The 16,420-nt window shown below is 39.3% G+C and overlaps 1 protein-coding gene across 2 annotated transcripts in view; it reads left to right on the top strand.

The window, feature by feature from the left end:
- TXK (TXK tyrosine kinase) overlaps positions 1-15,403 on the top strand; it is a 68,227-nt gene extending 52,824 nt beyond the window's left edge. For both annotated transcript variants that reach the window (XM_012441143.3, XM_012441145.3), the window contains exons 11-15: positions 3,217-3,433; positions 6,910-6,974; positions 9,341-9,459; positions 11,682-11,839; positions 14,084-15,403. In XM_012441143.3, coding sequence (XP_012296566.1) covers positions 3,217-3,433; positions 6,910-6,974; positions 9,341-9,459; positions 11,682-11,839; positions 14,084-14,152 — 628 coding nt within the window. In that variant the 3' untranslated portion in view covers positions 14,153-15,403. The remainder of the gene's footprint in view (positions 1-3,216; positions 3,434-6,909; positions 6,975-9,340; positions 9,460-11,681; positions 11,840-14,083) is intronic.
- Positions 15,404-16,420: the final 1,017 nt, after the last annotated feature.

Here is a 16,420-nt window from a genome sequence, read left to right as displayed (position 1 = left end):
AGGTGTGACTCTCTGTTCAGCCACCATGATCTCAAAACTTTTACAGGAAGGGGAGCATGCAGATGGGCAGGTGCAGGAACCAGGGCAAGCACTTTTGAGCTTTAGCCCCACAGCAGCATCTAGGGGTGGGTGTCTGCAACCCTCAAAGCCCAAGTGGGCCTGTGTTGTAGTGTGCTCTTTTAGACTTGTGGTTCACAGATGGCTTAAGAGTTAACTAGCTCAGTGGACTCTCTGCCTTTTTGCAAGAGCAGGGGGCCAGTGTGACAGCTTTCTGTATCCCAAGCTCTTGTCCAGTGTCCTGGAAGATCGGGTCACACACAAACTTGAAGAACGAATATGGGGTTTTATTAAGTGTTGGAGGTGGCTCTCAGCAGGATGGATGGAAAGCTCGACAGGGGATGGGATGGGAAGATGACCTGCCCCTGGAGTTTGGCTGTCCAACAGCTGACTCTCTGACTGTCCCCAGCCAAACTCCTCCCAATGTTCCTTCTCTTCTCTCCTTCTCTGCTGTTCTGTTCTGCCAGTTGTCTGTCTGTTCATCTCCTCATCTGCTTCTGGAGCCTGGAGTTTGGAGTTTATATGGGTACAGGATAGTGGGCGTGGTGGGTCAAAAAGCAACTTTTGGGGCACAAAAACAGGAATGCCTGTTCTCACTTAGAGCCATCGGTATCTAGGCTTGAGGGAGAGGTCTTTCCTGGGGAACTGCCCTCTTCTACCCCGCATTTCCCTGTCTCTGGTCTATAGTGGGGGCTTCCATGTCATAGGCAGATTCAAAGATTTTCTGATTGACAGTTGGATATTATCCAGAGAACTGGAATCAATGGAAAGGAATGTCCAGGTTGCTATAAAGAGCTGTGGAGACCAACACAGATGGTCTGTGTTTATTAGGAAGATGAAACTTCCAGGTAGAAGGTTTCAGAGGAAATAGATTGTGAATGTTTCTTATCAGACTTCTTAATAATTATGTTATTAATAATTAAAATGTTAAATATTATTAATAATTAAAATGTTTCTTATTAGACTTATTAATAAGAGTCTTAACAGACTCTTATTAAAGGCATGTCCAACTCCCTCTTCCCATCATGGCCTGAAGTAGTTTTACAGGTTAACTTTGGAACATCCATGGCTAAGAGGAAGAGTCCCTTGAGATGGTTGGGGGCTTAGAATTTTATTTTTGGTTTACATTATGTAATTTGCCTGTAGTCCCACAACAAAACATTGTTAGAGCCTCTAATTGAAATAAAAACTGTGAACTGTCTGGGCACAAAAACTATGATCTTAATGAACATAATTATCAACACATTCTTGGAAAACTAATATATGTCAGAGGGCAAGAGATGGAAAGAGAATTGTTTCAGAATACATTTTTGAGATAAAGTCATCAAGACTTGCTGATAAATTAAATGTGGCAGGTAGTGGGAAGAAACCAGAGGAACAAAGATGACTCTAAGATTTTGGTGTACCTTATTATGTTAGGTGAAGGGTGGCACCATTTACAAAGATGGGGCAAGATCAAACAGGTTTAGGGGGAAAATCAAGAATTCTGCTTTGGACATGTTAGATTTGAGAATTCTGTTATTTATTAGACACCAAGTGTGATCCAGTGGTGAGGTAAATATATGAGTCTGGGGTTCAGGAAAAAGGTCAGAGTGGAGGGTATTAACTTGAGAGTGATCACCAGAGATGGTATTTAAAACCCTGAAACTTAATGCGATTACTTAGTGAAAGAGAATAATTAGAATAGGAGAAATGGAGAAGCCTGCAAAGTGTCCAAAAATATTTAAATAACAAATTTAAATGTGTGTTTGCCCTATGATAAATTCCTACATACTTGTCTAAACTGAGAAATAACGTGTATTAAGAAGTCCTAAAGTTATAACAAACAAGAATGTATATTTTTCCATTTGCATCTTTCTATGCTTGTGAGAAATATTTGTCTTGTTAGATTGAATCACATACGAGAATGTATTTGTTTTTGCCTGATTTTCATAAAGGTTTGCCTTATTTCTGTTAGATTTTTACCAGCAATCTTGATAAGCAAATGCAGTAATATTTCAATTCTCAAATGCTTCCATGTGGGTATCAACTTGGTGCATTTCCTGTGGCAAATTAATATTTTATCCCAACACTTGCTTTTCTGCAATTACTCTATACACATGTAAACTGCATCCCTTAACTGAAAGTACACTTTATGAATTCAAAAAGTGAATCAGACAAAATATATATAATATGTATCTCCAAATTAAGATAATGTTAAGTTCTCTGAATGCCTCTCTTCCCCATTAACTGGAGAGTTTTCACAAGCTAATTTCATGGTAACGGGTCAATAATCATTCATATACATTGTGTTAAGGTACACAGTCTTCCCAAGTCACTGATTTTATTTTACCTTTATTAATGAAAAGAATTAAAAGAAGTGATAACTTTTCAAGGTACTTTTGACACAGAGAACTGGTGTATTATACGTCTTCTAAAATTATAAGCATTAATTTGAATATTATTTTCCACGATGACTAGTTGGCATAAAAGACTTTTAGAGATTAATATAATATTCCACACACACCCACACAAAATAACAATAAACATTTGAAGTCTAGATAACTAAAAAGTTCTGGGTATGTTTTAATAGGCAACATTCAAGGACTCGTGTGTGTGTGTGTGTGTGTGTGTGTGTGTGATTACTAACTACACTGCAAGTTTTCTTGTTGGTAAATGTTTTTTAGTTTCCAACTTTATCTGGAAATTTCCTTTTAAAGAACTTCATGCTTTAGAATTTAATTTTTGTTTTCTTTTATAGTCACTCTTTCCTCCCTCCTGTCTGTCCAGAATTTTTCATCTGAACAGCTGCAGGTAGGAAAGTTGGAATTCAAGGAACAGAAAAGGAAATCTGCTTGACCTAGCAAGGAGAGACAGTGATGAAGAAACAAAAGGATTATAAAATGAAGAGAAGAAAAATAAAATGCCGACACATACAATATGGGACATGTAATATTCTGTCTCCACATTGCCTTTGGCATTACCATTTAAACTCTTGACCCCAAATTCTCAGTGCATTCAGTGGCAAGGAAACTGCAATACTTTCTCTGTGTTTGGGTTGATTTTTATCTTATCTTGATAATGAGAGTGATAAATAGATGGTAAATATTACCAGTTGTGTTCAAACACTTTAAAATGCAAACACAATTCTGCTCACTGGTATATGTTTTTCTTCACCAGGACATTATCTCATTCAAAGCTAGTTCAACTTTATGGGGTCTGTATACAGCGGAAGCCCCTTTACATTGTGACGGAGTTCATGGAAAATGGCTGCCTGCTTAACTATCTCAGGGAGAGAAAAGGAAAGCTTAGGAAGGAAATGCTACTGAGTGTATGCGAGGATATATGTGAAGGAATGGAATATCTGGAGAGAAATGGCTATATTCATAGGGATTTGGTAAGTCTGGTGTAAATTCATTTTTTTTAAATGTATCATACCTATATTGAGAAGGATGTGACAATTACTTTCAATACTTTGAATAATGTATCCTTGACTTAATTTTCATGAACAGGTAAATTTCATGAACATTTACCTATTCATGAAATTTGTTGTGAAATGTAACTTTGTTTTTAATTGTTTGTAATTGCCCATTGATGCTGTAGCTGTAAAGCCTCAATGGGTTCATCTTGCCTGCTGCCTAGACAGAGCCAATTTAACAAGACAGGGGAGTTTCAATAGAGAAAGAGTAATTCACGCAGAACTGGCTGTGCAGGAGAACAGAGTTTTATTACTCAAATCAGTCTCCCCGAGCATACAGGGATCAGAGTTTTTAAGGATAACTTGGTGGATGGGGGCAAACTGGTGAGCCAGGAGAGCTGATTGGTTAGGTAGGTTGGAAGTTGAATCTGTCAATCTTGCCTTGTGCTGAGTCAATTCCTGGGTGGAGTCCAGATGATCAGATGAGCCAGTTAATTGATCTGGGTGGTGCTAGTTGATTCATCAAGTGCAGGATCTGCAAAATATCTCAAGCATTGATCTTAGGAGCAGTTTAAGGAGAGTAAGAATCTTGTAGCCTCCAGCTGCCTGACTCCTAAACCATAATTTCTAATATTGTGTCTAATTTGTTAATCCTGCAAAGGAAGTCTAGTCCCCAGGCAAGAGGGAGGTTTGTTTTGGGAAAGGGCTGTTATCATCTTTGTTTTAAACTCTATAAATTCCTCCCAAAATTAGTTTAGCCTATGCCCAGGAATAAACAAGGACAGCTTGGAGGTTAGAACAGGATGGAGTCAGTCAGGTTCTCAGTCATAATTTTGCAAAGGCGATTTCTTAGCCAAGATTTCTTTAGCCATATTCTAAATACTCCTTGAACTAATTAACCAACTACCCTATTATGTGACTAAAACTGATTTCCTTTCCTTTCCTCTCTCCCTTATTCCTTCTCTTCCTTCTTCTTTCTTTCCTTCCTCCTTTTTCCCTTTCAACCCATATTCAAACATGTATTGAGTGTCTAGTATATGCCAAGCATTCTGCTAAGCACTGGTAATACAACAGTGAAGAACAAGTTCTAGTTTTAATCTCCAACTTTATCTAAGGAATGTCACCTAGGAGCATAACTGCCCCTGCTGTGGAGGTAGTTTGGCCCTAACAGGATTGCAAGAGCATTACCAGCATTATTGAAGAAACTAAGAATGCTAAGTTATTTTTTTCTGTAATGTTCAGAACATTCCTGTTTAAATAAGTGATTGTCTTGCCCCAAACCGTATGCTAACAGCACTGCTTCCCTGCATTGCTACCTAACCTTGAGTAACACTTTCTGTCCATTCCACATTTATTCATGATATTCCTACTATTCCTTGATGTCCTTATGTCCTTCCATGTTTCATTTCTAAATCTAAAAATTAACTCGAATGAGAATTGGAGAAGTCTATGAGAAATCCCTGATATTGCCCCCTGGAAGTAATCCTGTGCTTCCATCACCCATGACCAGAGTGATCAGATTACTCACTGTCCAGCCTGGAGTATTCTGGGGAGAAAAAGAGGGCATAGTCACATTGGCCCCAGCACACCTTGGGAAGTATAGTTATGCTACCCATGACTTAGAACACTCAGGGAATTTGCTATTTACTGCTTCATCCAATAGTTATTTACATTGTTTATACAAATACTAGAGTCTATCTTGTTAGACTTAGAGTCTTTGAGATCAAGGCCTAGATATCTGATATGCCACTCAGTGATTAAGAACACAGGTTGCAAACAGAGGTTCTCAAACTTCAAACTTTGATGTGCATTAGAATTACTTGGAAGCTTTTAGAAAACTCGTAATAGCTAGGCCATACCCCAGACCAATTAAATCAGAATCTCTGTGGCTGAAACCCAGGTATCAATATCATTTGAAAATTCCCCTGATGAGCCCCATGTGAAGTTGAGGTTGAGAACTACTGCACTAGAGCCAGGCTAGCTGGGTTGAAATATTATCTCTGTTTCTTACTAGCTGTGCGACTGTGGGCAAGCTAGTTAACCAGTAAAGTGGTGTTAATTATAGCACCTTCATCATATAGGTTTGTTGGGAGAATTACATGAATTAATAAACAGTGTCTAGCATGTAGAAGAGCTCAGCAATGCTAAGTATTGCTTCTACAGAGAAAAATCTCTCATGGAACATTCCCCAGTATCCAGCACCTAGGAGCAATGAGCAAATTTTTGAATTGATGGATATGGTATCAACTTTACCTAGCTCACTTTCCTAGTCTTTGCAGGTTTGTCTTTTTAGATAACAACTGGGTGACAGTTCTGGTCATTTTATTTGCTCTAAATGGCTTCTCACGGGTCCTCCTATCCTTTTTTTTTTTTTTTTCTCCTTGATTGCTCATTTTCTTTTGTGTTCTATTTCATCTATCTATATGCTACTTAATATATCAGTGAACAATGAGTCTTTCCCCTGTCAACTATTCTTGTGGTTTGGCCATTGCTAGGACTTCCTGCATCTTCTAAACTGGTTCCTTGTGATTTATTATTTCAAGTTTTTTGCTGTTGTTGCTTGACTAATTGAACCACAAATTAGCTGAAAAGAGGAAAATTCTATCAAATAGTTTATCTAGTTTACTACGTGAGTCTAAATAATCAAATCAATGATTTTCTTGATTAAATTTCTAACAATGAATTGTTTTGGCATCATATATATATTGTTTCTACATAGCATTATATTTAGTTCATTGTGATAATTTTAAGAAATACAAAATTGTCACTGTAAATAGTTATCTTGAGTGAAATATGTTTTAAAATATAATTTTAATTTTGATTATGTAGTAGAGATCCCAAAGATATAAAATGACTATGTCTTATCTGTTTTGTATTTTGGGCTTTCCTATAAAGACAAATTAAAAAATATACACTATTTTTTTATGCCAAGATTCATAGTTTATCATGTTTTAGATTGAATTAATCCTCATTAATAATGTGAAGGCAGGCTGGGCATGGTGGCTCATGCCTGTATTCCTAGCACTTTGGGAAGCCAAGGTGGGTGGATTGTTTGAGCCTACGAGTTCAAGACCAGGCTGGGTAACATGGTGAAACCCCATCTCTACTAAAAATACAAAAATCATCTGGGCATGGTGGTGTGTACCTGTAGTACTAGCTACTTGAGAGGCCAGGGTGGGAGGATGGTTTGACCCCAGGAGGGGAAGCTTGCAGTGAGCCAACATCATGCCATTGCACTCCAGCCTGGGTGACGGAGCCAGATCCTGTCTGAAAAAAAAAGAAAAAGTGAAGACAAACTATTGAATCTATACTGCTGATGAATATCACCATAAAAATTACTTGGCTATCCACACAGAGAGGTAGTGTGGGGCCCAAATAAGCTAAGGAAGAGGAGAGGAAAAACTCTTGAAAGAAAAACTTGTATTCAAACTCGGATTCTTTTCTTCTTTCCATAGGCAGCAAGAAATTGTTTGGTCAGTTCGACATGCATAGTAAAAATTTCGGACTTTGGAATGACGAGGTACATGCTATGTATATATATATGTATTTTGTTTGTTTCTTTACTCATAAGAGGGAATCTAACATTTGTGTACTGATAAACTAAAGATGCTGCTGGCTGTGTTTTTGTCTTCCTAGGCTGTAGGCCTGGTTGTATGGCCTACTGATCCACTTTGAATTTTAGGACATATACCAATTTTAGCTGTGAGGGAAACATTTACTGTGGGCTACTCTTCTGATCTTTTAACAAAACTATGGTACATCTTAAAATTTAAAAAGAAATTTCTCAGTGCACTGAGCAAGGTGAAGAAAAAAAGCTTTTCTGATATATATATATACCTATATATATATATCAGAAAATATCTATATATATTAGAAAAATATATATATATAAATATCTATCTTTTTCTTCCAAAAACATATATATATAGAAAAATATATATATATTTTTTCTATGTCCTCACCAAACATTTCTCTTATTAAGTATAGTAGTTGACTTTAAGTCTACAGTTCATGAGTGTGAAAAATTTAACCATATTTTTCTACAACTCAATATAGTTTAAATTTTGAGCATCCTTTTTTGGGGGTGGTGCTAGAAATACAATCCCAGTGAATTTGGGGTTTCTCCCTGGCTTCCCTGAGCTTCGAAGTCCAAGCTCTTGTCTCATGGGGCTTTAGTACTGGTAGGGAGGTGGCTTACTGGGCCTTTTGTTATCTGTGTACATGGCATCCTTGTAGCTACCATCCTCTGGTCTTGTCTTTGGCTAGCCATTCAAACAGGTAGCTGCTAACCCATACTGTTTTTTTTTCTGCAAGATTCCTTCAGAATTGGCATTCTTTTTTTTTTGATGGAGTCTTGCTCTGTTGCCCAGGCTAGAGTGTAGTGGTGCTGTCTTGGTTCACTGCAACCTCAACCTCCTAGGCTCAAGCTATCCTCCTGCCTCAGCCTCCTGAGTAGCTAGAACTACAGGCACATGCCACCACACCCAGCTAATCTTTTATGTTTGGTAGAGATGGGGTTTCATCATGTTGACCAGGCTGGTCTTGAACTCCTGACCTCAAATGATCCACCCACCTCGGCCTCCCAAAGTACTGTGATTACAGGTGTGAGCAATCTTTCCTGGCTGATATTCTTTATGATTACAAAACTCCATGGTGTGATCTCAGATCTCATTTACCTAGGCATGTCCACAGCCATTTCTTCACTGGCGTCTTTCTGCCTTTCCTAGGGCTCTACCTGGGAAAAAGAGCACAGGTTCTGTTTCACTTTTAAATCCCACCAATCTAATGTGGGAGTAGGAGCTTCTTTTCCTGCTATGTGGGTTGGGCAGCCCTTACAGGGTACAAGATACAGGACCCTAACTCAGCCACCTACTGTCTAGTACCCCTTTCCGTTCCCTTTTATTTCCCCCATTCCTCTGGCTCAATGGATCTTTTTCTGGATAGTGGTGGTAATGGTGATGGTGGTGGTGAGATCTCACTCCTGTTCATGGCCCATTTTCCAAAAGATTTTGTTGATAACTCAGTCTTTCTTCTCTGAAGAGCCTAGACTTGAAAAACTCAAAATCTATAGACAGTGGCTTTTCTCCCTTTGTTTTCTGATATTCATTCTTTACCTAAGTAGAATGCCCTCTGATTCAATAAAAGGCTGACAGGTGGAGGGAGGTAGAGTATGTAAATGGAGGAAAGTGGGAGAGTAGGGGCGGCGTTAATAAATGTGAAAACACTGCATTGTATATTTAAGGGGAAACAAGCACAAGTTAGTTTTTGTCTCTTCTCTGCAGATTCTCACATTTGGACATCCCTGTGCACAATTCTCAAAAAAGAGAGAAGGTTCAACTTGTTTGTTATTTTTTTAAGGAGACAGTAGTTATTCTTGATTTTTTCCCATATAGGGCCATTGTAATGCAGTAGAGATCTGTCACATCAGAAGCATTATGTTCATATACTTGTACTTCCCCCCTTCTCTATGCCCCACAAACAAACATGGACGTGGAAGGAAATTTGGCATCGAACTTTGAATCATTCATTTCCATTTTAAGAAGACTGGTCTTTTTTACCCCACCCCCAAGAAGGGTGGTCTTTTATTTCCTTTTTATAACCTTGGTTGTTAGAGCATTTAGCATGCTTCTTTACAGTGAGCCATGTTTTGAACTGAAGCAGGGTTATGACCTTTGGAGATCCACATTAAAAAAAGCACAATAGAGACTTAGTTTGAGGAGGAAACATTATTAGGGTACTTTCACACTCTACTAACAAGAAGGTGTCCACAACCTTTCCGGGGTAAAATACTTTGTTTTTTAGCAACTCAAAGTTGACTAAAGGGATTTGAAGTAAATAGAGCTTGGAGGTAATTAACACAATGTGTTTTGAATCTGATAACTGTAGGTACGTTTTGGATGATGAGTATATCAGTTCTTTTGGAGCCAAGTTCCCTATCAAGTGGTCCCCTCCTGAAGTTTTTCTTTTCAATAAGTACAGCAGTAAATCTGATGTCTGGTCATTTGGTGAGTGTATCTGATGTTTATCTGCTGGAGCTTGATTTAATAAAATTGGCAATACATTATTTTTAACTTTGATTTCCTAATTCATGTAGCATTTTTTAAGTCTTCTTGTAACTGTGCTTCCTTCTATGTATTCTAACCACATCCTGACTGTCTCTGGCAACTGGTGTCACATACCTTCTTATATTAAGTCTGCCTTTCGGATTTTTTCCTTCCTCAATGGGCACTCACTGTAAAACCGTAACAAAGAGTCTACTGATCTAGAAAACAAACTCAGACAAGTTTTCCACAGCACAGAGACCTGAAGGAAAAATGATCTTATGACATTGTTGAGTTTAGAGTGTAATTAATGAACTCCATTGTCTAAACTATGAGGCAGCTTGACTGTTTTCCAATTGTTCCATTGTTAACCTGAACTTAAAACCTGAGTTTAAAAAATGGTGGCATCTCATTTACTTCATTATCTTTAAATTTTGTGGAATTTAGACATAGGTTTCCTTGGAATCTGTGAATTGATATTCATATTGGATAATGTTCTTCATTGAGAAAGAGACACCATAGACCCATGTCCAATGGAGTTTCGGGGTTGATTTTCAAAAAATGGTAATAAATATGCAAAAATCTATCCTCTGTCACCCAGACCTGCCTGAAGGCTTGTGGGTTCTGGGTCCTCAGAAGGGTGTCGGTTTTATTGTCTACAATACAATAAGGTTAAAACTGGGCACAGTGGCTCAGGCCTGCAATCCCAGAACTTTGGGAGGCTGCGGTGGGAGGATCACGTGAGACCAGGAGTTCAAGACTAGCCTGGGCAATGTAGCAAGACTCTGTCTTTACAAAAAAAGAAAAAAAATTAGGCAGGTGTGGTGGCATGTACCTGTAGCCCCAGTTCCTTGGGAGACTGAGGCAGGAGGATTGCTTGTGCCCTGGAGTTTGAGGTTATAGTGAGCCAGGATGGTGCCACTGCATTCCAGCCTGGGTGACAGAGCAAGACTTTGACTCAAAAAACAAATTAAAACATAAATTAAAAAAAAAAAATAAGGTTAAGGTTGTGTCATTAATCTCATTATCTCTCCATGGACATAGGATAGTCTCAGCAGGTGACATTTGGAAGCTCTACTGAAAAGCAGTTAGGTTGTCAGACCGCATCTTAGAGACCAATGAAGAGCCATGTAAGGACCTCATCGAGTGATTGCAGAACAATTAGAACTCCCTGAATTTTACCCACTTGTCTCCCTCACTGATCACATGGTAATCAGTGAGCTCCTTAAACACATGGATTGATCTCACACTTATAAAATCTCCTGGCCCTAGCAGAGGCCTGGCCTCTCATCAATGTCTAGTAAATATTTGTAGAATAAGTGAATAATTAAATGAACTAAAATTGGAGTTCTTTCAGGAGTTTCACTAATCAATCACTGATTATTGGAGACCTACTTATGTACAGAACCCCTGCTAGATACTCTGGGGCCCTGTCCATCAGTCTAATCTTTTAGCAGAAAGAAGAGGACAAAGCCACTTGCTGGCTGAAACTCTTGGCCGAGTGGCAGCAGAGGCTCACATAATTCTGTCAGTGTCTATGGAATGGCAGAAAAGTTCATTGATTTCAGGGTGCATGGACATAAGTGCTACTTAGAAATTAAAATGATAGGCTGGGTGCGGTGGCTCACGCCTGTAATCCCAGCACTTTGGGAGGCCGAGGCAGGTGGATCACCTGAGGTCAGGAGTTCAAGACCAGCCTGGCCAACATGGTGAAACCCCATCTCTACTAAAAATACAAAAATTAGCTGGGCATGGGGGTGGGTACCTGTAATCTCAGCTACTTGGGAGGCTGAGGCAGGAGAATCGCTTGAACCCAGGAGGTGGAGGTTGCAGTGAGCCGAGATTGCGGCACTACACTCCAGCCTGGGCGACACAGCAAGACTCCATCTCCAAAAAGAAAAAAGAAATGAAAATTCTACTGGCATTTTCTCCTGATAAGGGAGGCAATCAAGACCCATGGAAAAGGAAAGGCATTGATTTTAACTTAGATTATTTTCAGTTTACAGGCCTCTTTGAAAACTGAGGTACGCATGATTTGCTTCCTTGATAGAACTGGTGTTATTCAGGATGGTTATATCCTAAAATCTGGAGCAGAAAAATAATGCCTTGTAGTTTGAAATTGTTCTTTCAGTTCCCAAGCAATCATTTCTCTCTAACCCCTTGTTTTCATTTATTCTTGTTTGCAGGAGTTTTAATGTGGGAAGTTTTTACAGAAGGAAAAATGCCTTTTGAAAATAAGTCAAATTTGCAAGTTGTGGAAGCTATTTCTGAAGGCTTCAGGCTGTATCGCCCTCACCTGGCACCAATGTCCATATACGAAGTCATGTACAGCTGCTGGCATGAGGTAAGTGTCCTTTACTTTCCTGCAAAGGTTGGCAGTCCTGGCATCTGAGAGCAGACCTGATTATCACAAGCATTACTCCAGGTCTCTATCATGACAAGAAAAGGCATCTGTGTCTTGGTCATGATCCTGAGAGTGTGACATACTATTTCTATCTGAAACTCTCACTACAAAGTCATAAATATATTTTGTTTTGAACAATGGCGTTCTATCTGAGAAATTCAGTGCATTTTCTGAATCTTATCTGTTTGAGATTAGTTCTTACAGAAAAACTCTTGGTTACTTAAGCCTCAATGATTAGATGTTTTATTAGCTTTAAGAATTAATGGGCTGGGCATGGAGGCTCATGCCTGTAATCCCAACATTTTGGGAAGCTGATGTGGGTAGATCACCTGAGATCAAGAGTTTGGGACCAGTCTGGCAAACATGGTGAAATCCTATCTCTACTAAAAATACAAAAATTAGCCAGACATTGTGGTGCATGCCTGTAATCCCAGCACTTTGGGAGGCTGAGGCAGGCAGATCACTTGAGTTCAAGAGTTTGAGACCAGCCTGGCCAACATGATGAAACCCTGTTCCTACTAAAAATACAAAAATTAGCCAGGCATTGTGGTGCATGCCTGTAATCCCAGCACTTTGGGAGGCTGAGGCAGGCAGATCACTTGAGTTCAAGAGTTTGAGACCAGCCTGGCCAACATGATGAAACCCTGTTCCTACTAAAAATACAAAAATTAGCCAGGCATGGTAGTGCATGCCTGTAATTCCAGCTACTTGGAAGGCTGAAGTAGGAGAATTGCTTGAATCCGGGAGGTGGAGGCTGCAGTGAGCCGAGGTTGTGCACTCCAGCCTGGGCAACAGAACGAGACTCCATCCCAAAAAAAAAAAAAAAAAAAAAAAAAGAATTAATGGTGGAAACTAAAAGGGTAGAACCAGATTTGTTAAACTTCCACGTTGAAAAAGAAAGATAGTGTTTCCATTTACTTCACTCAACTTTCCTTTGTCTTGCTTTTTCAACACTGATAGTGACGGGTTTCATGTCTTTTCCGGCACTCAGGAATCCCGCTGGAGATTAAACTAGAATAGGAATGGAGGCAGAAAGTGCATCAGGAAGTTCTGGTCAGGAAAAAGTCGCTCCAGAACTTAGTTTTCCTATTTGTTGAAATGCCAAGCTTAAAGATAAAGCCAGAGGGGCTTCTGTTCCACCTCTGGGCACTGACTCAACACACCTCTGTCCTCAGCGAACTTCTCTGTGATTTTGAGAGCTTTGCTCTCTTTCCAGCTGACAGTTTCAGCCTAGAAAAATTACAGCTTGATGAGACATTTCCTCCTGGGTAAAAAAATAAAGCACTTGATTATCAATCCACAAACACTGGAATATTGAATATTTTAAGAGTGATGTGGTTATTCATAGTCCAAGAAGCATTACATTTATGGAGCAATCATTTTTCTATGGGTGAGAGGGACTTCCACACTCTTATGTTTCTGTTGACGGAGACTAAAGACAGCACAACCTGTGCCCCAGGATCTTCAGAGTCCCTCATGAAAACATGCCTTTTGCTTTCTGATTGAAATCCTCCTTTCTGTAGGGGCTCAGGTATCATAGATATCTCAAGCTGAGCTTGGGAGCCTGGTGCTCTAGATGTCCCTTCTCCCAGACCTTTCTTTACCTCACATATGTCAAGTCATCCAAATAGATCTCTAGGGTGGGGGTGTCCTAGAGAGCTTTCTGCAATGCTGAAAACGTTCTACATCCATGCAGTCCAATATGGCGGCCACTTCTGGCTATTGGGTACTTGAAAAGTGGCTAGCATGACTGAAGAACTGAATTTAAACATTTATGTAATCTTAGGGAATTTAAATGTAAATAGCCACATGTGGCTAGTGTTTGCAGGTCTAGCCATTTTATTTTTGCAGCATTTGCTAACATTTTCATACTCACGCCTCACTCAACTGCCAATCATACTGTGGTATGTCACTCAAGATAACTTTCTCTTCCTTTCTGGGGGAGAACCAGCCTAGATTCAGGTCTCTGCCAGCAAGTTCCAGAGCTGGTCTCTGAGTGATTCTTGACCCATTTATGCTGCAGGTTGCAATTTTTTGAATTTTTGTGTGAGTGAAAAATCAGACCTTGGTGATGACCTTGAGCAGTAGGATATAAATAACTCCCACATGCTTAGCGTTCCAAAAATGGAACACTTGGCATAAGTGGATTAAGCTGAGTTAACCACCCACATCTCCCTTTTCCAGAAGCCCAAAGGCCGCCCTACATTTGCCGACCTGCTGCGGGCACTCACAGAGATTGCAGAAACCTGGTGACCTGAAATGGAATGCCAACCCAAAGAATCATCTTGCAAAACTGTCACTTATTGTGAATATCTTCACCATATGGGGACACTTATGGTGAATATTTTCCCTTAGAGTTGCTGACTCTTGAAAACATTGCAAAGATCACAGCCTTTTAAAACTAAAAAATTTAAGACTATTCAGACAATCTATGTTTTTCTATGCGTGAGATGGACTTGTACACTCTTATTTTTCTGTAAAATATTTCACATCCCAAATGTGAAGAAGTGAAAAAGGCTTCACAGCAGTCTTCATAGTGACTGCTCCTCATGATCATCGCCCCAGGAACCGTTGAGGGTACATGAAAATCTGACCCTTCACAAGGCTTAGAATGTTTCCTTCTTGAAGATGAATGACATTCATCACTTCAGTGATCCATGCGTAGAAGATGAAAATAAATTCTGCCAACTCATGGGATAAAGGGGCCTCCCTTGCAGAATTTCATGCTTTTGGGCTGTATAGATCTTTGCAGAAAATGCACTTTTGTAAGCCACATGAATGTTAGCATTCTGGAAATGTCTTTTGTTAATATAATCTTCCTATACGCTATTTATCAAATTGTTTTTGCACATATCTGATTATACTGACGGCAGTTTTTTTTGCTTGTGAGTTTTAAACACTGTTATAGGATGTAATCGAAGCTCGTCTTTGAACAGATCCTGGTGACATTCTATTTCCAGGAAAATCCAGAACCTGATTTTAATTCTGTGATTTTATACTTTTTGCATGTGAGATTGGACAGTTTCAGAGGCCTTATTTTGTCACAGTAAGTGCCTTTGTAATTTTCAGGAAGGCTTGTTCTTTCCAGAAGAGGAGACAAAAGCAAGATAACCAAATGTGGCATCATGCTCCATTGTTTCAGAAATCTGGGATTTTGAATTTGAGATGAAACAACCGGCAATCACAGTTAAATCTTAACTTTGCCTGCACTCTTTGTAGGAATGACCAGAAACTGATCTTTATCATTCTGAGTGCTTCAGGAGTGTCATAAGAAGAAACATACTGGAGAAAGCACAAGTGTAATTACCATGAAGTCTAACAATAGGAGCCCACTATTTGCACACTTTCCCACCCTGTATCATGGTTCTGTGGGAACAAGTTTATTAGAGTTTCAGTTGTTGATTGTCAGTAGTTGTGACTTTTAAATAGTATCTCCCCCACTCAAAGAATGATATCTTTATATATCAATGACACTCAATAAATGTGTATTATTTCTAATGAGAATCAGGTACCAGAAGAGACTTGATAATTCAACTGGTGGTCTCAGAAATGTTTGGGCCGGGTGTGGTGGCTCATACCTCTAATCTCAGCACTTTGGAAGGCTGAGGTGGAAGAATAGCTTGAGCCCAGTTCAAGACCAGCCTGGGCAACAAAGTGAGATCCCCTCTCTATAAAAGATATATATATATTAGCTGGGTGTAGTGGTGCATGCATGCATGCATGCATGTAGTCCTAGCTACTCGGAGACTGAGACAGGAGCCCAGGAGGTCAAGGCTGAAGTGAGCCATGATTGTGCCATTGCACTCCAGCCTAGTGGATAGATAAGCTTTTTAATGTGCTCCTGATTCAGTTTGCTAGTATTTTATTGAGGATTTTCACATCGATGTTCATCAGGGATACTGGCCTGAAATTTTCTTTTTTTGTTGTATCTCTGCCAGGTTTCGGTATCAGGATGATGTTGGCTTCATAAAATGAGTTAGGAAGGAGTCCCTCTTTTTTATTGTTTGGAATAGTTTCAGAAGGAATGGTACCAGCTCCTCTTTGTACCTTTGGTAGAATTTGGCTCTGAATCTGTCTGGTCCTGGACTTTTTTTGTTTGGTAGGCTATTAATTACTGCCTCAATTTCAGAACTTGTTATTGGTCTATTTAGGGATTCGACTTTTTCTGGTTTAGTCTTGGGAGGGTGTATGTGCCCAGGAATTTATCCATTTCTTCTAGATTTTCTAGTTTATTTGCATTGAGGTGTTGATAGTATTCTGTGATGGTAGTTTGTATTGCTGTGGAATCAGTGGTTATCTCCCCTTTATCATTTTTTATTTTGTCTATTTGATTCATCTCTCTTTTCTTCTTTGTTAGTCTGGCTAGTGGTCTATCTATTTTGTTAATCTTTTCAAAAAACCAACTCCTGGATTTATTGAATTTTTTGCAGGATTTTTTTGTGTCTCTATCTACTTCAGTTCAACTATGATTTTAGTTATTTCTTGTCTTCTGCTAGCTTTTGAATTTGTTTTCTCTTTCTT

Source organism: Aotus nancymaae, unplaced genomic scaffold, assembly GCF_030222135.1.
Source record: "Aotus nancymaae isolate 86718 unplaced genomic scaffold, 86718_ANA_hifiasm-v0.15.2.pri h1tg000006l, whole genome shotgun sequence".
NCBI classification, from domain to species: Eukaryota; Metazoa; Chordata; class Mammalia; order Primates; family Aotidae; genus Aotus; species Aotus nancymaae.
The sequence above is the reverse complement of the archived record's forward strand: the minus strand, read 5'-3'. Positions and strand labels throughout refer to the sequence as shown.